The sequence below is a fragment of the Molossus molossus genome, unplaced genomic scaffold (assembly GCF_014108415.1).
Source record: "Molossus molossus isolate mMolMol1 unplaced genomic scaffold, mMolMol1.p scaffold_m16_p_13, whole genome shotgun sequence".
NCBI lineage: Eukaryota > Metazoa > Chordata > Mammalia > Chiroptera > Molossidae > Molossus > Molossus molossus.
The window spans coordinates 31,094,317-31,114,423 of record NW_023425348.1 but is presented as its reverse complement, the minus strand read 5'-3'; the positions used below and the strand labels follow the sequence as shown (position 1 = coordinate 31,114,423).

Sequence of the window (20,107 nt, the reverse complement as noted above, 5' to 3'; positions counted from 1 at the left end):
TTTCTCTCCTATTATAATCTTTTGTTCTTTCTTCTTTCTCTGACCCAGTCATTCTAAGAGATTTCAGCACTTTGCTAAAGGAGATGGACATTCTGTCCAGTAGGTATAGTATTTTAAACGAGCAGGGTAACTCTCAGGAACACCCTGGTAATGTCAGAAGCCAAGATTATCCTGCATCCCCTCTCTTAGAGGAGTGGCCCATTTTCCTTTCCCAGTTTGGTAATTTTATTTTTTTTCCCTATGGCTGTGAGAAACCTATCTTTTTCTTCCTGGTGTTTGTTAGAGAATTTTCATTTAAAAGGTTGCCAAGGAGCCCAGCCGAAGTGGCTCAGTGGATTGAGCTTTCTCCCATGGACTGAGAGGACTGAGAGGTCCCTGTTTGATTCCCAGTCAGGGCACATGCCTGGCTTGTGGGCCTGATCCCCAGTAGGGGGCGTGCAAGAGACAGCCGATCAACATTTCTGACATCAATGTTTCTATCTCTCTCTCCCTTCCTCTGTCTTTAAAAAATCAATAAAAACATATCTTTAAAAAAAAAATGTTACCAAAGGGATCTCTGTCTTCATCTCTTTGTCCATCCATTCCTTCATCCTTGACCCAATACCTGGAATCAAACGCTCAAATGGGTCCAGGAGGAGGAGAAATCCTTTGAAGCTGCTGAACTTTCTCCTGTAAAATCTGAGGAGTTATAATTACCATAGAAAAATATTCATAATTACCTGCAGTGGGAGGGAGGAGAGTCAGAGGAAGCAAGCATGTTTCCAGGCTGCTCTACAAAGTCTTAGAAATCTTCTTGGACCTCATCACCAACTTCAATGTCTCACGAGGGCAGAAAGGCTGGATGGACTGGGTCTTTACCCAACTAAGTTGTGCAGAGCCAGGGAGGTCATGAGGACTGGACATGCTGGCGACCCTTCTCTCTCATCGGCTGACCCTCTCTTGCTCGTTCTTGGGCTCCCTCTGGAGACTTCATTTTCTCCCCAGGTCCCTGTGTATAGCTGCTCCCCCATAATGCACTTTTTTATTTAATAATACTTCTCAGCACTTACTGTCCTACTAACTGGGTCTACATCATAGTAATTTGTGTTGATTCTATAGCCTATGCTTTTAGTAATTTTCCTACACATCTATGCATTCATTTGTTCAAATACTTTTTCTATGTGTCTCATATCCTCCGCCTGGTATTCATTCCAGGAATGTGGCTGTGCAGAGCACTGACACTGACCATCCTTCCTTGTAATTTGCAAACTAGGAAAAAAAAAAACAAAAAACACCCAAATTCTGTTGTGAGCGTCACAAAAGAAAAGGATCGGCGGACCTGAGGTCATACTGTAATGTGACCTAGTCTAGTTCAATAAACTGAGAACTGACAGAGGAATAGAATTTAGCCAGATGAATGAAGGGAAGAGAGAATTCCTCACTGACATTGGGTTTTGACAAGATATTTCTGGAAGGAGAGGAGAATTCTATGTACTTTGCATTTATTCACGTAACTGGATTTCGGCACCCAAGTATTTTTCACCTCTAGTAAGCTTAGAGAGCAAATGAAAAGTACATATATCCTACACAGTATAAAAAAGTGATTAGATTTATTTAAATAAAATAGAAAAGCAAATATCCATACTTAAAATGAAATATACCACTTTAAAATATAATACAACAAATATATCTCCTGGAGGTAAATGGATTTAAAGACAATGAGGTATAACTGATTTTCTCCATTCAAGCAGTCACTAGGATACAAGCCTCCTCAGCTATTAAAATTCCCAAGACCTAGGTCATGTTTGTATCCTGTTTCTGCTCATTTGGGTCCATAGCAAATGAAAGGTTTGAGAGGGAAAGAAAAGGAGCATGAGAGGAAATTACAGATGAGGGAACTGCTGGCAACATTAACAAAACTAACTATACCAAATTCATAATCTAAAAACACCCCTACCCAGCCCTGGGGTCTTTGAATATATTGGCGTCTTAGTGGGGAGGTAGAGAAGAGAGCGAAACGGTCATCCACTTTGACACACAGAAGTAGAAAGATACCCTCAGAGTTAAGTAGCATATTGTTCCTGTCTGCCCAGGATTCCTTGCAAAGTCCTATGATCCAATTACAGGAGTGACCCATATCCATCTCCCAGTAGTGTTTGCCAGAAGTGAAGATCTGAGCTCCCCATGAAGATGAAAACTCTAAACTTGCTGGGTTATGGGACGTGTCTTGACTGCATTGCAAACGTCTCAGTTCTTCAAACAGAGGTGAGTCACACATGTTTGTCTTATGTTCCAAGGTAATATACACTTCAGTAAAAAGAAAACAGTGATGTCAAAGGACATAGCTGAAAAATTCTGGGGCCAAGCACAGTGGTGTTCTAGCAAAGATTTAACAAGGAAATCTCTGAAACAAAATACAAGGGTTTGTTTCATTTGCTGGGAATACTCCCACCCCACCATGGCCACTTTCAAAGTAACAACCATTTAGGAATTGCTCATAAAATTCCAGAACATGTAACAATTAGTTTTCATGAATCAGTATTGGATGGTTTCAGAACACCCCTTTATCATAGTGAATATAGAGAGTATGTCATTGGAAATATAGAGTCAGATCAGCAAGGACTTCTTGTCTATCTACAGAGCAGTAAACCTCTGACCATACACTTAGATCAAAGTAAAATTTGAGTATGCATAACAATGTAGAATGTCAGACTCTGGTATCATTTTCACCAGCTCATTAAAAATTTGGGAGCTAGTTCATAGATACCAAGTAAATAGCAAAATGGCCCTCAACTCACGTAAGCCTTCTCATTAATCAACTGTAACAAAATATAATAACAGTAATAAATATATTATACACTATATCTAAAACATATTATTATTATTGTTATTATTATTTCGTAAATAGTGATCACTTTGCCCAAGATATCAGGGCATAATATTTAAACAAGCAAAAAGAAAATTAACTGGAAATCTATGTCTTTTTTTTACAAGTGTTTTCTCCCAGAATTTCTAAAGTTGCACCATCGAGTCAGAATCTCCTCCCTTCCCAGGTCAGCTTCCCCTGCGTCTGCCAGCCTCATCCTCTACATTTGTCTCAAGTTGCCCTGCACACAACAAATCCTGTTCCCTTTGTTTTGTGGTTGTACCTGTTGTTTATAAACATATTTTTATGCCTTTTAAAATCTTATGACTTTTGAAGTACATTTATTAAATATGTAGATAAACATTTTAATAACATTAAAGTGCTTCTAAATATCCAAACATCTACATATAATCACAGTTAACAGCTAAAAGTTAAAATACACTGAATGAATATGCTGTTTTATGTACCAGAGAGCTTTTTTTTTTTTTTTAAACTCACTGAAAGTAATCATATAATAAACTGTTATACAGTGATACCTCGGTTCTCGAACGCCTCGGATTTCGACCAAATCGGTATTCGACCAGGAGATTCGAGAAACAATTGTCTCGGAATCCGAATCAATGAAACCCAATAGGAATAATGGAACTGGATTAATTTCGTTCCAAGCCCCAGAAAATGGCGTATTTACTGGCCCTAATTTGTATATAATATGTAGAAAAACATCAGTCTCAACAAGGAAATAAAAGTGTACCCGTATGTCTACGGGTTAAAGTTCAGGTAAAGCGTGACTCTCTCACAAAGCGTGACTCTCTCTCTGCACTCACACTGATGACGCAAGCAAGGGCATCGCTGGGCCGAATGAACGCCATTCGGCTCAACTCGGCTCATCTCGGAAGTTCGAGTTCCAAATATTTGTTCGGATTCCGAGACAAAAGTTTCTCGAATCTCCTGGTCGAATACCGATTTGGTCGAAATCCGAGGCGTTCGAGAACCGAGGTATCACTGTATTTGATTGACTGTTTCCATTAGCTTTTTCTGACAGTTAATTCACAATGAATTATAAAGTTATTTATAAGGTTTTGCATATTTATCTGCTTCCCTGTTCTCTGGAAAAAAATAATAGAGCAATGAGGAGAGGTCAATTATGTGTACCTATTCACGTAGGAAATGTTGCTGCTGTCACACCACAGCGCTGCCTCTCACCTCGGAAGTTGTTTAGCCTTTCTGACATCCCAGAGATGGTCCATGTACTGAGCTGTGGATCCATGGGCTGAGGCATGTACAGCTGCACTAACTGATGCCTGCAAAGAAAAACACCCACTTTCCTGCAGACTCAAGGGTCTCATTCATGATGCATTGAAGAGGCTTCCTCAGAACCCTCACAATGAAGTTTAAAGATTATAAATTTAATTCTACAAATTGAGAAATACTACAGTTATTACAGTATTTTATAATCTGCTTCCCTACTGTTACCACATCAATCCCAGTAGAATATATCACCTCACTCATAATGCATCAGTTTCCTCCTCCCTTTCAGCTTCCCTAGTGGAGCCACACCGCAGTTCTCATTGAATTCCTGAAATCCACGGGGTGCCAAGGTTTTGAAATGTGCCACCTTGTACTTAGGGAGCCTCAGCTCTATCGTGGGTTCTTTCTTCTTGATGCTCCCTTTTTCCTCTTCTCACTGTCCTTCTACCTGCTGCCTCTCCATGTTTATTTGCTTTTTCCATATAAGACCTGAAATTATCCTCAAACAATGAGGATGTTGAAAATCACGAGCAAGAAAAATAATTGTCTTCTTGCAAACTCTACATTAAACCTTTCAACTAAAACCATACCCCCTCGACCCTCAGTCTTACTTAGAGATAGTCACTATAAAGCCTGGAGGCCTTTTACAGAAAGAAGAAATAAATACAGACAGAAACTCCTCACAAAAAGTGGGGGTCCATCTCAACAGAAATGGCCTGACCACTGGCACAGTTTCCAAGACTTCGATGGATGGGTAAACTTACCTTATCACTGCATTTCCTGGATCCTGTAAGAGAGGGAGAGGAAAGCTTGCTTAGTTTTCAGCACAAGGTGGCTCTTCTGTTTATCCTAGTTTGAGGATATGAGAGTGGACTGGAGAATTCAGTATCTCCAGCTTCCTTCTGTTGGCAAATGCATGTGTCATTCTTGTTAACTAAATAATCTCACATTTATATACAGTTGATCAAGTCATGGACTTGATAAAATTAAAAATCAGATGTTTTTAGGGTGAACAAATATGACTATGCTTTATCCCAGTCTACAGCGAGGTTCACAGAGGTCTCCCCGAAGTTCTTACAAGGATGTGTGGGCTCCAAACCTAGACCTTAAAAATAGAAAGAGTGAAACATCCCACATGTCCACCTATTGACAAGTCCGCATATGAAACTCAATTATCCAGTCTTAAATTGTTCTGTTGCAGTTGGTCAGAAGCTGTGGGTATTACAGAAGAAAACATTTTCTGGACCTGTTACTCTAACCTTTTCACACAGTTTTCCTTCTCCTGCATAAGACAAATGACCCTGGGTCACCAGGTTATACTGGAGGACAAAAATCTGCCCTCTCAAAGTCAGAAGAGGCAGAATATAAACTTTGGAACTAATGGAGGTCAGAGAGAACAGAGACTTCAGTGGATACTGATGATTTTCAAGCAGCTGATGTTCGGAACCCTAACATCCTGCCTCGGCCCTTACCTGGAGCAGGTCCACATCCGCTTTACAGCATAGTTCCTTCAGCTCCGCATAGATTCTTCTCAGCAGTTTCCCAGTATGAATCATTGTGGTTATATTTTTCCTGAGTTGCTCAAAAATAATCCTGCCTTCATTTGTCAAGCTCTCTAAATGCTTTTGCAGTTCCTCATGGAGGTATCGACACACCTTCGGATATTCAGCTCTGATCATCATCATCCGCAGATTTACAAAACCCTGCAGGGACATTGGGTTATTTAGATCACATATGTAGATTTTTTTCATTCTTCCCTTATCATGGATCATCTATGTGTTATGTACAGTTTACTTGTAGTCTGTTGAAATTGCTATAACAAAACACCAGGGCCTTGTGTAGGTTTTAAACAGCAGACATTCGTTTCTCGCAATTCTGTCAGCTGGGAAGTCATGCTGACAGATTTGGTGTCTGGTGACAGGCCAGTTCCTCAAGAGCCAGCTTTCCGGGACTCCTCACATGGCAGAAGGGACAAGGTACTTCTCTGGAGCCCCTTCCATAAGGTCACTTATCCCATTTATCAGGATTCTGCCCTCATGACCTAATCACCCCAAAGGCCCACCTCCCCTTGCCTTCACCTCGGGGAGCAGAATTGCAGCATAGCATTTGGGGTGGGGGTAACACAGACCATGGAAGTACTACGTACAGCTTTATGCCTTCCCCCCATTAAAAAAACACACATTTTGTTTCTTTCTTTCCTTTTTCCCCTCCCTTCCTTCCTTATCATTTATTTATTTCCCTGCACCATTGTTTCTGACTACTTTCCCTCAAATTTCACATTTTCATTAAAAAATAGAAATTTAAGGTCAACTTTCTTATTGTTTTCTATAATTCATTACTATATCAAAATCATAATTCATTCTCCTCCATACTCATATTCACACACTGAAGTTTTGCTGTCAGCAAAAGATGACAATTTACTTCCTAAGAAAAAAGAAGACATCAGACATAATCTTTTTAAATTACCTCAATGTCCAAAAAACTGTTTTTACTGATGATTAGCTCTGCCTGCCTGTTAGTACCCAGGGCTACACCTACCTCCTCCTGGATGGTCCATCCTGTATTGTCCCCTCAGAGATATTCTCTAGATTACTAACCCCCAGTCTCCGTTCTCTTCTTCACCTGTCTCCCTTTGTCTCTCTCTGTCTCTGCCACGCTATCTCTCTGTCCCCTCTTTCAGTGTGTCTGTCTCTGTTTCATGCTCTCACTCAATCACTTTTTCACACACAATTTTCCCTTCTTTTCACACAGCCTTTAAACATGTGTAAATTTACCTGATTATTTTGGAAAACCCCAATTAAACATCCTTATTCTAATAACCTTATTTTGCTTCTATGCTAACACTTTTATCCCCATCAAAACCAAACTTATTAACGAATTCTGATCAAATTCACCGTGCCCATGTGCCCAATTTTAATCATTTCTCCAGGCAATGACTTCTTCCTTCCATCTTCCAAGTCACCAAGAGCCTTCTTTATTTAAATCCAAGTACAGTGATACCTCGGTTCTCGAACGCCTCGGTTTTCGACCAAATCGGTATTCGACCAGGAGATTCGAGAAACTTTTGTCTCGGAATCCGAACAAATATTTGGAACTCGAACTTCCGAGATGAGCCGAGTTGAGCCGAATGGCGTTCATTCGGCCCAGCGCGCCTTGCTTGCGTCATCAGTGTGAGTGCAGAGAGAGAGTCACGCTTTGTGGAGTCACGCTTTCCTATTGGGTTTCATTGCTTCGGTTCTCGAACAATTCGGTTCTCGACCGTCCTCCTGGAACGAATTATGTTCGAGAACCGAGGTATCACTGTAATAGCATTCATTCTTACATTGCTTTACTCTCCTTCCACATTTGACACTACTTACTACTCGTTCCTTTCACTAGTACCTTCTGTTAAGTCTGCTTCAGAAAGGTGTCTTCTCAGAGAGCTGCTCCACTCCCCAACCTTTAGCTCTCTGCCCTGAAGGAACCTTCCCAATGGGTCTTCCCTAATCAGCATACATTCCCAAACCTGCACACTTTTTTTTTATCCTCACCTGAGGATATTTGTCCATTTTATCTTCAGATAGAGTGGGAGGGGAAGAGAAGGAGAGAGAGAGAGAGAAATTGAGAGAGATAGAGAAAGAGAGAGAGAGAAAGAGAGAGATGTGAGAGAGACACATTGATTGGTTGCCTCCTGTACAGCCCCAACCAGGGCTAGGACCAAACTGCAACCAAGGTACATGCCCTTGACCAGAATCGAACCCACGGCTCTTTGATCCATAGGCCAATGCTCTAACCACTGAGCAACCCTGCACTCTTTATACCCAGTCTCTGCTTTAATTGTTCACAAGTACTTCACAAAAGTCATGTATTATAAATTTTACTTTTTTATTTGTTAGAGTGAATTCTCTCACTAGACTATAAGCTCCCGAGGTCAGTGATTTGTTTCTATTTTTGTCAATGTCTCTACCTCTCTGCTGGCCTACAACAGTGATCAGTACATCCCGGGCCTCATATGAATGAATGGTTCATTAGGAAATTCATCCTAAATGATCAAGATGATGCTGTTATCCCCCTTTGGCCATGTTACAGCTTCATGTACTGATTCCGGTTAATGAACCATTATTGTATAACATTGCTTGTGTAAAAGTCTCCTTCTTTGAAGATAAAAAGTAGTTTACGTCTTCAGTTTTAGGTTCTCAATTCTATTTTGTGAATCAATGAATGATACAATTCAAAATTCTTAGCTAGGCATTCACGTTCTTGACCTAGCCATGATTGCATTTCTAGCCTTCTCATCACTTCCTGACTCAAACCCTATCTACTAATCAATAGAGCTACAAGAAGGTCCCAAACAATTCCATGTCTTACTTTTAGCTTTCATGGCCCTCAGAATTTTCTGGGACTAATGCCCATGCATTTACTAATTCTACTAACACAGCATCAGATTGACTTTTACTTGTCTGCCATGCTTTTCTTCACATTTAAAGTTTACTAAATTCCTATAAAACTCTATTACCTCCATTCCAGTGATCATTGCATTCAATTTGTGATAGTGCATTTTCTTGTCCCTGCTGATGTATTTGTGCTACATATTGTTTTATACAAAAAAATCAGAAAAAATATTTTGGTTACATACTGAGTTCAACATGAGATCTCACACTGAAGGTTAGGGAAACATGCATGGCTCTCTTTCTCATTAATCATTCAAGAGACATTATGATTTAATTCAAGTTCTTTCACTGTAAGTTATTATGATATCTTTCCCAAGCTGGTCCCAAGGAAAACAGGGCCTATTGCTTACCTTCCATACTTTGAGTATCTTGGTCTCTTTGTTTAGATTTCTCTGATTTTTCTGTTTATTCTTCCAAGTAGACTTCATTTGCATCAGAATATTCTCCTGCAAAAGAACTATAAATATGAGCACTAAAAAAAAAGTAGTACATTTCAGATACAGTAGTTCCCCATTATTTGTAGTTTTGCTTTCCATGGTTGTATTTACCCAAGGTCAACTGCAGTCTGAAAATAGTAAGTGGAGAATTCCAGAAGTAAACAATTGTTAAGTTTTAAGTTGTGTGCCATTCTGAGTAATGTGAAGAAATTTTGCTTCATCCCACCTGGGATGTGAACCTTCCCTCTGTCCAAGATATCCATAATGTATGTATATCCAAGGTATACATACATTACTTCCTGTTAGTCACTTAGCAGCTGTCTTGATTATTAGATTCACTGTCATGGTATCATGGTGCTTGTGTGCAGGTAACCCATGTTTTACTTAATAAATGATCCCAAAGTGGAAATTGCAAGTGATGCTTTCAATTTGAATATGCCAAAGGTAAGCACTAAAAATATATGTATATGTAGGAAAAAGACGGTGTCTATGGGGTTTGGTACCATCTGCAGTTTTTAGGCATTCCCTGGGGGTTTTAGAATGTAACACCACTGGATATGGTGGGATGACTATACCTCAAAGAGTGATAAGGGAATAGATGTGAGACAAATAAACAGGAAAAAGAGCAGAAATGTCGTTGACTTTCCTTGGAACAGTAATTGCCAAATCTGAGAGATCAACCAAAAATAGAGTTCCTGAATTTGAAAAATGTATCCATTATCTGAGGATTCTGGCACTGCTATTGTACATAATCTGGTCAATTTTCAGAAGTAAATCTTGCTTGATATTTAATGTTGAAATGTTAGCCCTCAGTTTTTCTAAGGCCCTCTTAAAATGTATTGGCCAGTATTTCTAAGTCTGCTCTCATTAGAGCAGATTCAGTGTGATCATGGCTGTGGTAGCCCGTGGCTGCCACTGCAACTAGATTTATCTATGTTACTTATACTAAAATACCAGCACCCTGATCCTCATCAACTCCATCCTATTCCTCTCCCTTAGCCCAATAGACTTTTAAAAAGAGAGCAAGGACATTTGCCTAGTTTCTCCTGTTTTTTAGAATAGTGCCTGGCACATGGTGTTCAGAAATTCTATTTATTTATTGCAGAAAAGAATAATAATAATCAATGCATTTTTCCTCTTTTCCAGCAGACACGAGGTTTTCCACATTTCAAAGTGCATTTGGAGGCATTACTTACCCTGTAGTGCTCAGCAGCCTTCTTGACTGAACAGTGTTTGTGAGTCACATGCCCTGGGGAATAACAGCAGAGCAAACACAACAGACTCTTGTCAGCTGGACAGAAGAAACTCTTCATTGCTTGGTGTGTCTTACAGATCTGCTTGACAGAGCTTGGTAACTGGTAGATAGTTGACTCTCCAGTAGGAACTGCTTTCTTAGCAAAAATAGTGCTTTTGAAGTCCATTTGCTGTGATATAGCCCTGCACACAGGGCAGCAAGTAGAAGTCTGGGTATCTTCCCACAACAGGCAAAGACAAGGAGTACAAAAGCTGTGCCCACAGATAATGGTGACAGGGTCTGTGAAGTAGTCCTCACAGATGGAGCAGATGAGCCTATTGGGGGAGCACCGCACGAAAGCAGAATCCATGTCTCTGAGAAAATAAAAGGAAAGAGTATTCTCTACACCTGTGCATGGGAGTTCAGTTTAAGCCGTCTCTCATCAACACCCCTATGCACTACAGTAGGACAGGTGATATTTTGAATAGGATGGTAAGTCACACAGAGAATCCTACAGACTGATAACATGCATTATTGTTTGCAGACCTTGGCCTGCAGCACTATGTCTTAGTTTCTATTAAAAAGCTAGTATTTTTCATATATGTTATCTCTTTTACAAAGACAAAGAAATTAAAGGTCCTGGACTCATTCTTAGTCACAGACAGTGGGTCATATTTTTTCCAAAACTATCACAGTTTTTTCCTCTCTGATTGGTAAGCACACACTATGTGCTTTAATGCTGGCCAATGAAATAAGAAAGATACCTAGTTCTAAAAGTCTGATTTGCAACATTATATTTTAGTTAACAGTGCTGTATTTTATACTTTAAAAATATGTTAAAAGGGTAGATTTTCTGCAAAGTGTTCTTACCACAGTACAATAATAAAAACAAAACAGCAAAGGAAACTTTTGTAGATGATGGATGGATATGTTCATTATCTTGATTGCGGTGAAAGTTTCATTTATATAGTGAACATTTTGAAATTGTACGTTTTAAGTATGTGCGGTTTATTGTCAATTATATCTCAATAAAATTGTTTTTCCCCTAGGAGTCAATAGGAAACCTCTTCAGGATTCCCTGCATCCTCTACTGGCTTCCTTGTCTTAGCAAAGCCCAGCCAGAAAAATATTTGGCCTGAATGAGAATAAAAGTGCTCACAGGAATGTTGAAAAAGAAGAACAAAGTTGGAGGAAACACACTACCTAATATGAAACTAAACTTCAAGGCCATAATAATCAAAACATATGGTTCTGGCATAAAGACAGACATATAGATTAAAGGAACAGAATAGAGAGCCCAGAAATAAACATACACCTTTATGGTCAATTAGTATTTGACAAAGGAGGCAAGAACATACAATGGGACAAAGATATATTTATTCAATAAATGGTGCTGGGAAAATTACACAGGTATGTGCAAAAAACATGAAAGCAGATCACCTTCTTTATGCTATACACAAGAATAAATTCAAAACGGATTAAAGACTTAAATGTTAGAGTCAAAACCATAAAATTCTAGAAGAAAACATAAGCAGTGAAATCTTGGACATTTCTTTATAGCAATATTTTTTCTGATATATTTCCTCAGGAAAGGGAAACAAAAGTACAAATAAATAAATGGGACTACATGAAACTTAAAAGCTTTTGCACAGCAAAGAAAACTATGAAGAAAATGAAAAGGTAACCCATTGAATGGGAGAACACATTAGCCAATGATACATCTGATAAGGGTTCAATATTCAAAATTTATAAAGAACTTATAAAACTTAACACCAGACTTAAGTTCATAGGTAAATGCTTTATCACCTCCTCCCACAACCACATCAAAATTACAACTAAACTACAGAACAACCATCATTCAGAACCACCTGACACTGAGCTGAATGGAAGTCCTACAACTACAAAATTAAAAAAGAAGCCACATCAAGACTGGTAGAAGGAGTGGAGGCATGGACTGGCTGGTCCCACACCCATGTGTGGCAGATAAAAATCAGGAGGGACACCTTGACTGTGAAGGTCCTCTGTGAGGAGCAAGGGGTCCTTGTCCCACACCAGACTCCCAGCTCAGGGTTCCAGTGTCAGGAAAAGAAGAACCTATCACTTCTGGCTGTAAAACCAGCAAGCACTGAGGCTGAGGGAAGCTGAGGCTTCTGGAGCCCCAGGCAGGTCCTCTTAAAGGGCCTGCACATGGACTTACTTGGACTCTCTCTTTCTGAGCTCCAGTATTGAGAAGGCAGCTTGAAAGGCACCTGAGACATATGGGGAAGAACTGAGCTATTTGTCATTGGGGTGAAAGTTGAAGGGGCAACTTTCTCCTGGACAGACTTGCTGTGGGAGTCTGTTGTTCCTTTGATGAGCCTTTCCCTGGGTTGGTAGATGGCCGCCATATCTGGGACTCCAGCAACCTGGCTCACACTATTTGTCCTGCCCTGGTAATTCCCTGAGGCCCTGTCCCACCCAACATTCAGGCCCACCCAAGCTGTTTCCAGTGGCTTTACCGCAGGAATGGCCTGTCTTGGATGCTTCAGATTTTCCTAAAATTTCTCAAACAAGCAGTATCTTGTCTCAGCAAGCCCCATACCTTTCATTAAGTGGCCCCAGGCCTGGCACTAGAAGCAGCCAGCCTTGGTTCACAACTTGGCTTTTCTTGGGCATCTCCAAGTCCAACACAAGAAGCAGCCATTTGCAGGTCACTCTGTAGCTTTTGTTGGGTGATCCCGGGTAGTGGCTGGCCTTCCCTCAGAGTCAGTACACCCAGTGGACAGCTTCACACCACACTGAAGCACCACTACCCAACCACCTCCACAAATGACACACTCATTTAGTGGACTTAGTGGGTACCAGAGCCCTGCTGAAGTAAGTCTTGCTCTATGTGTTGGGCCCCTACACCACTGATCCTCCAAGAGAGTCAAAGCCCATTGGTCAGTGAGCACAGTTAGTCCTTGCAGCTGATCAGCCTGAGTAAATCTCTCCCATTAATATGGCAACAGCAATCAAGATTCAGTTACAATAGAAGTGTGTACAGTCCACACTAGGGGTGCACCGCAAGGGCCCAGTTTGGGTGATCAGGGAGGCTATGCCACTGGACCCTACTGGATACCTACAACAATAGGCCACCCTATGAAGCCTAGAAGACATAACAACTCTACCTAATACATACTAACAAACACAGGGAAGAAGCCAAAATGAGGAGACAAAGGAACATGACCCAAATGAAAGAACAGAACAAAATTCCAGGGAAAGAACTGAGCAAAATGGAGATAAGCAATTAGTCAGATGCAGAGTTCAAAATACTGGTTATAAGATGTTCAAGGAACTTAGTTAGAACTTCAAGGAATTAAGGAGAACTACAAGGAACTTAATGAGAACATCAACAACACAAAAAAGGACCATTCAGAAATGAAGGATGCACTAACTTAAATGAAGAATAATTTAAAGAGAATCAACCCTGGCTGGTTTGGCTCAGCAGTTGGAGCGTCGGCCTGCGGACCAGAGAGTCTTAGGTTCGGTTCCCGCTAGGGGCACATACCCCCCCCCCAAAAAAAGAATAATTTAAAGGGAATCAATAGTAGAGTAGGTGATGCCAAGAAGCAAATCATTGATTTGGAATATAAGGAAGCAAAAAAATACCCAATCAGAACAACACAAAAAAAAGAATCCAAAAAATGGAGTACAGTGTAAGGAGCCTCTGGACAATCTCAAATGTACCAACATTTCCATCATGGGGGTGCCAGAAAGAGAAGAGAGAGAGCAAGAGTTTGGAAACCTATTTGAAAAAATAATGACAGAAAACTTCCCTAACTTGGTGAAGGACGCAGACATACAAGTCCAGGAAGTACAGAGAATACCAAACAAGATGAACCCAAAGAGGTCCACACCAAGACACATCATCATCAAAATGCAAAAGGTTCAAGACAAAGAGAGAATCTTAAAAGCAGCAAGGGAAAAGCAGTTTGTTACCTACAAAGGAGCTCCCATAAGACTGTCAGCTGATTTCTCAAAAGAAATTTTACAGGCCAGAAAGGAGTGGCAAGAGATATTCAAAGTGATGAAAAGAAACAACCTACAACCAAGATTACTCTAACCTGCAAAGCTATCATTTAGAATCGATGGACATATCAAAAGTTTCCAAGACAATAAAAACCTAAAGGAGTTCATCACCACCAAACCATTATTACATGAAATGTTGAAGGATCTTCCTGAAGGAGAAGAAGAACAAAAATATAAACAATAAAATGGCAATAAATACATATCTATCAACAATTGACTCTACAAATAAAATGAACAAGCAGAACAGAAATAGACTCATAGCTACAGAGAACTTTTTGTTGCTTGCCACATGGGAGGGGTTTGGGGGATAGGTGAAAAACGTAAAGAAATCAAGAAGTACAAATTAGTTGTTAGACTGATGATCCTCAAAGGAAAGGGGGGAGGGAGGGTGGGAAGAGATAAACCAAAGAACTTCTGTGCACATATGCACAACCAATGGACACAAACAATAGTGTGGGGAAGGCAGGAGGGGGGCAGTATTGGGGAGAAGGAAGTCAATGAGGGAAAAAGATGTGAATCTCTGTAATACATTCAACAATAAAGATAAGTTAAAAAATAAATAAAAATTAGACTAAAAAAATGCAAATCAAAACTATAATGAGATATTACCTCACACCCATCAAAATGGCTCCTATCAGAATGTCAACAAGTAAGTGTTGGTGAAGATGTTAAATAAGGGAACAATCGTGCACTTTGGTGAGATTGTGAATTGGTACAACCATTGTGGAGAACAGTATGTGGGTCCCTGAAAATATTACACATAAACTACCATATGATCCAGTAATTCTACTTTTGGGTACTTATCTGAAGAAAACAAAAATATTAACTTGAAAAGATATATGCACCCCTATTGTCACTGCAGTATTATTTACAAATAGTCAATATTTGAAAGCAACCTATGTCCATCAATAAATGAATGGATAGAGAAATGTGATATATATGTAATAGAATATTACTCAGCCATAAAAAGAATGAAATCTTGCTATTTGCCATAACATGGATACACCTAGAGGGTATTACACTAAGTGAAATAAGTCACACAGAGAAAGATAGTTGTCGTATGATTTCACTTATATGTAGAATCTAAAGAAACAAAAGAAATGAACAAGCTAAACAAAATAGAAACAGACTCATAGACACAAAGAACAGAATGATGGTTGTCAGAGGGGAGGGGGCTGGAGGCTGGGTAAAAAAAGTAAAGGCAATTAACAGGTACAAACTTCCATTTATATAGTCAAGAATATTGTATTAACTTTGTATGATGACAGAACATTACTAGGTTTATCATGGTGATCGCATCATAACATAAATGTTGAATCATTATGTTGTACTCTTAAAACTATATAATATTGTATGTCAACTATGCTTTAGTAAAAAAATATTTTTACAGATAAAAACAAAACACCAAAAAATATATATAATAATCCAATAAAATGGGCACAGGACCTTAATAGACTTTCCCCAAAGAGGACATACAGATGACCAATAGACATGAAAAGATGGTCAATATCACTAATCATCAGAGAAATGCAAATTAAAACCACAATGATGTATTACCTCACACCTGTCAGAATGGCTATCATCAATAAATCAACAAACGAGTGCTAGCAAGAATGTGAAGAAAAGGGAACCCTTGTGCACTGTTGATGGGAATGCAGATTGGTACAGTCACTTTGGAAAACAGTATAGAGTTTTCTAAAAAAATTAAAAATTAAAAACAGCAATTCCACTTCTGGGAATATATCCAAAGAAATCCAAATACTAATTCAAAAGAATATATGCGTCCCTATGTTCACTATAGCATTATTTGCAATAGCCAAGTAACCCAAGTGCCCATCAGTAAATGAGTAGACAAAAAAGCTGTGGTACATTTACACAGTAAAATACTACTGAGCCATGAAAAAGGAGAAAATCTTATCTTTTGTGACAGCAAGGTTGGACCTGGAGAGTATTATCCTAAGGGAAATGAGCCAGTCAAAGAAAGACGAGTGCCATATGATTTCACTTATATGTGGAATAACAAACAAAATAAACTAACAAACAAAATAGAAACAAATTTATAGATACAGAGAACAGACTGATGGGGGTTTGGGAAGCAGGTGAAAAGGTGTAGGGATTAAGAAAACAAAAAACCCTCGTAGACTCAGTATGGTGATTATCAGAGGGAAAGGACGGTGTGGTGAAGTTGTACTTTATTGGGGGGAGGAGGGAGGAATACAACCTAAAGTGAGGATAAATGGTGATGAAAGGAGACTTGACTTGGGGTGGTGAACACGCTACAATATATAGATGATGTATTATAGAATTATACACCTGAAACCTATATAATTTGATTAACCAGTGACACCTCAATAAATTCAATAAATATTTTTAAAAATTTTTAAATGACTCAGTGGAAATCACCCCATAGTTGATAGGTGCTACCTTCACTCCCGCTGGAGAAAGAGACTTGGGATGAAGTTAACACTGAGGACAACAAAGGAGAAAGGGGAAGGACCTAGATATTAAATGACGTTCTCGAGTTACTGAATCAACCATCCCTGAAATCTACACATTTAACTTCCTCTTGAAAGAAAAAAACAAACAAAAACAAAATATATTATCAAAGTAAGCTTGTTTGAGTCTGGCTTTTTGCTAATTTGCAGTCCAAACATACCTAGGAAATACATTTTTAGCCCTCAGAACCTGACCTATAGTCTTAGTTTTAAAGGGATAATTAAGATAATGTGCATAGCCCTGGCCAGTTTGTCTCAGCGATTAGAGATCTGCCCATGGTCCAGAGAGACCTGGGTTTGGTTCCCGCTAAAGGCACGTACCTCCATTGCAGTTTGTCCCCGACCCTGGATGGCAGCCAGTCAATGTGACTCTCTCACATCGATGTTTCTCTTTCTCCCTCCCTCCTTCCCTCTCTCTCTATCTATATGAAGATGAATAAAAAGTGTCTTCGGGTGTCCTGGGGTGAGGATGAAAAAAAAAAGATAATGTGCATAAAAGAGAAAGAGAGACTATATAGGTACTATACTGCTAAGAAGCTAGAGGAATTATCCAGCATTTACTTACAGAGGTTGTGGGAATACCTTTAGGACTGGATTTTACGAATATTTGACAATGGAGCTAGAACATAAAATAGGAAATGAGAGAGTTTACTGGCCTGGGGCACTTTCTCAGGATATAGAATATAATACCTTGACAACATCTTTAAAGGATGGGGCATGTTGGCTGATTGTTGGCTCCTATGAGCCTGGAAAAAGTGATGAATAGTTTATGCTTAGCAACACTGAAATGCCTGAATTGGCCCAGTCTGTGTGGCTGTGATTGAGTATCGACCCATGCACCAAGAGGTCACTGGTTTGATTCCTGGTCAGGGCACATGTACAGGCTGTGGGCCAAATCCCCAGTGGGGGGCAGGCAGCCAATTGATGTTCTCTCTCATCAATGTTTCTCTCTCTCTCTCTCACTCTCTCTCCCTCTCACTTCCCCTTTCTCTAAAAAAAAAAAAAAATTAAAAAAGAAAAAAATGAAAGAAAGAAAGAAATGCCTGAATTGCTTTGTCAGATGGTAGAGAACATAATTAAAAGGCAAAAGGGCATTTTTATTTTGGAGTGGATATATTATGAGGACAGATGATCATGCACAGCACTCAAGAAAGACAAGAACACTGACCAGTTTGGCTCAGCGATTAGAGCATCAACCTGTGAGCAGAAGGGTCTCAGGTTCAATTCCCAGTCAAGGGCACATGCCTGGCTTGCAGATTCAATCCCTAACCCCAGTCAGCATCATGCTGGAGGCAACCTATTGATGTGCTTCTCTCACATCAATGTTTCTCTCTATCTCTTTCCCTCCCTCCATTCCACTCTATCTAAAAATCAATGGAAAAATATTCTCAGGTGAAGATTAACATAAATGAATGAATGAATGAATGAATGAATGATAAAGGAAAAGAAAGCCAAGAGGATACACACTCACCAAGGTCATGGGGAACAGGCTGACGAGAGGGAACTAGCCTTGGTCAGAAATTTAGTGGTAGCTATTCATTCCAAGTTTGAGATGATGATAAAAGTGTTTACAGACCTTGGCTATTGATAGCATTCAGGTGTTAGGGCATTTAACTGCAAGATGCCAGCAGATTACAATTTTTGTAATGACTAGCAAGGACTGAGCAGGAACCAAGAGAGCTAGAACCCTGGAGACGGTTAATAAACAACATCCCAGGGGCAAAATAGATAGAAAGGGAGCCAAGGGGACTACTTTAACGTGTCATCAAAAGAAAGCAAGAAAGAATGAGTGGGATGCCAAGGACTGTTTATTCCTTTTAAGTAATGATCCTATTTGCAGTTCCCAGGATTGAGACCATTTCAGATTCAGTTTTCCTGGATCGATAAGGTGGGCTTATACCTAAGAGTAAGTCCCCAGTGATATCATGACAAATTACATACCATGATGATTCCTCAGTCTTTATCCAAAGGAACCGATGTTCATTAGATATGTAGGAATATGCATATAGTTTGAATTCACACAGATTGTGAGTTTTTAATGGATACATGAAGACTCAAAGCATAATTATCACTTCATGTGAGATGGAAACAAATGAGTATCAAGTACAAATGCAGTTCTGGTCAAAATCCAAGATATAATAAGTCAGTTGGGTCTATAGACCTACTAGTGATTATTCTCTTGGTAACTGAATATATAGTGGAAGTGAAAATCCAGCTAATCACGAGTCAGTAGTTAGCTTCCTAGAGAAAGCATCCCTATAGAGTCAGGTGGACGTTATTCCACCTTTTCTGCTACACAGAGTATCTCATCTGTAATTGTCACAAAGCTACCCAAATTCAAGGGGATGGGACACTCTCAAGGGGAGCAGTATTAAAATAACATTATAGGGCCCTGGCCGGTTTGGCTCAGCGGTTAGAGCATCGGCCTGCGGTCCGGAGAGACCCGGGTTCGGTTCCCGCTGGGGGCACGTACCTCGGTTGCAGTTTGTCCCCAGCCCTGGTTGGTCGTGCGGGTGGCAGCCACTCGATGTGTCCCTTCACGTCGATGTTTCTCTCTCTCTCTCCCTTCCTCTCTCTCCCTCCCTCTAAAAAAAAAAAAAAAAAAAAAAAAACATTATAGGAAGATAATGAGGATGGAATATATTGTTGTACTTTTTGGTGGGGGGAGAGGGAGGGAGGAGAAATACAACCTGCTACATCTATTTTCCTTATAAGCCAATCACAGGGACCTGGATTCAGACAGGGAGGCTCCTAAAGACAGTAGGATTTAATGAGTCTCTCACATATCCAAAACTCCAGAGTCTTAACAAAGAGTCTACTGATTCTCTGTATAATTGGTACAGTACATATTCATTCTTTAGGGATTAGTGTCAACTGGACAGTCATCCTGAATACAACTGGTGAAACAGTGTTGACCCAGATATAGACAGCACTGGATTGGGGAGGGAGGGTAGGGGAGTTGTTGTCCATCTCCAAAGAACACAAGGAATAGACGTGGTCATTCTAGGACAGTGTGGTGAAGAAGGCCAGAACCTACCCTTGGCAGGAAGCCCCTTCTGATATCTCCATATTCAGCTACACAGACTCATTATTACAGGCTTTGTGGATGTCCTAAAAGAGCTAGGGACTGGGCCTGTGTTCCTAGGAGTGTTTCTGAAGAGAGAGTGAGGAAGTCATCTACTGGACCTTTTCAGCAGAGAGAGATCTTGGCCCCAATCTCAGACAGAGGCTAATCTATAATCTCACGACTCTGTGTCTCCCATATGCAGGAGGGACAGCCAGCCTTGTTCCTGTGACCTCCCACTTTTTGGATTGTGAAGGTATTTGATACTGGCTCTGAGACATGTCATCTCTTTGTTAAAATCTAG

At 39.9% G+C, this 20,107-nt stretch overlaps 1 protein-coding gene across 2 annotated transcripts; it reads right to left on the bottom strand.

The window, feature by feature from the left end:
• Positions 1-1,801: 1,801 nt before the first annotated feature.
• LOC118627581 (tripartite motif-containing protein 77-like) lies at positions 1,802-10,564 on the bottom strand. Of its 2 annotated transcripts, XM_036257862.1 has the most exons (6): positions 10,157-10,564; positions 8,874-8,969; positions 5,566-5,796; positions 4,531-4,534; positions 4,049-4,165; positions 1,802-2,286 (listed from the first exon to the last, which is right to left on the bottom strand). In XM_036257862.1, exons 1-6 carry the CDS (start codon positions 10,562-10,564, stop codon positions 1,802-1,804), a joined length of 1,341 nt encoding a protein of 446 aa, XP_036113755.1. The 2 variants fall into 2 exon arrangements, with proteins under 2 accessions (XP_036113755.1, XP_036113756.1); XM_036257863.1 differs by lacking the exons at positions 4,531-4,534; positions 5,566-5,796 and having other exon boundaries at positions 8,870-8,969.
• Positions 10,565-20,107: the final 9,543 nt, after the last annotated feature.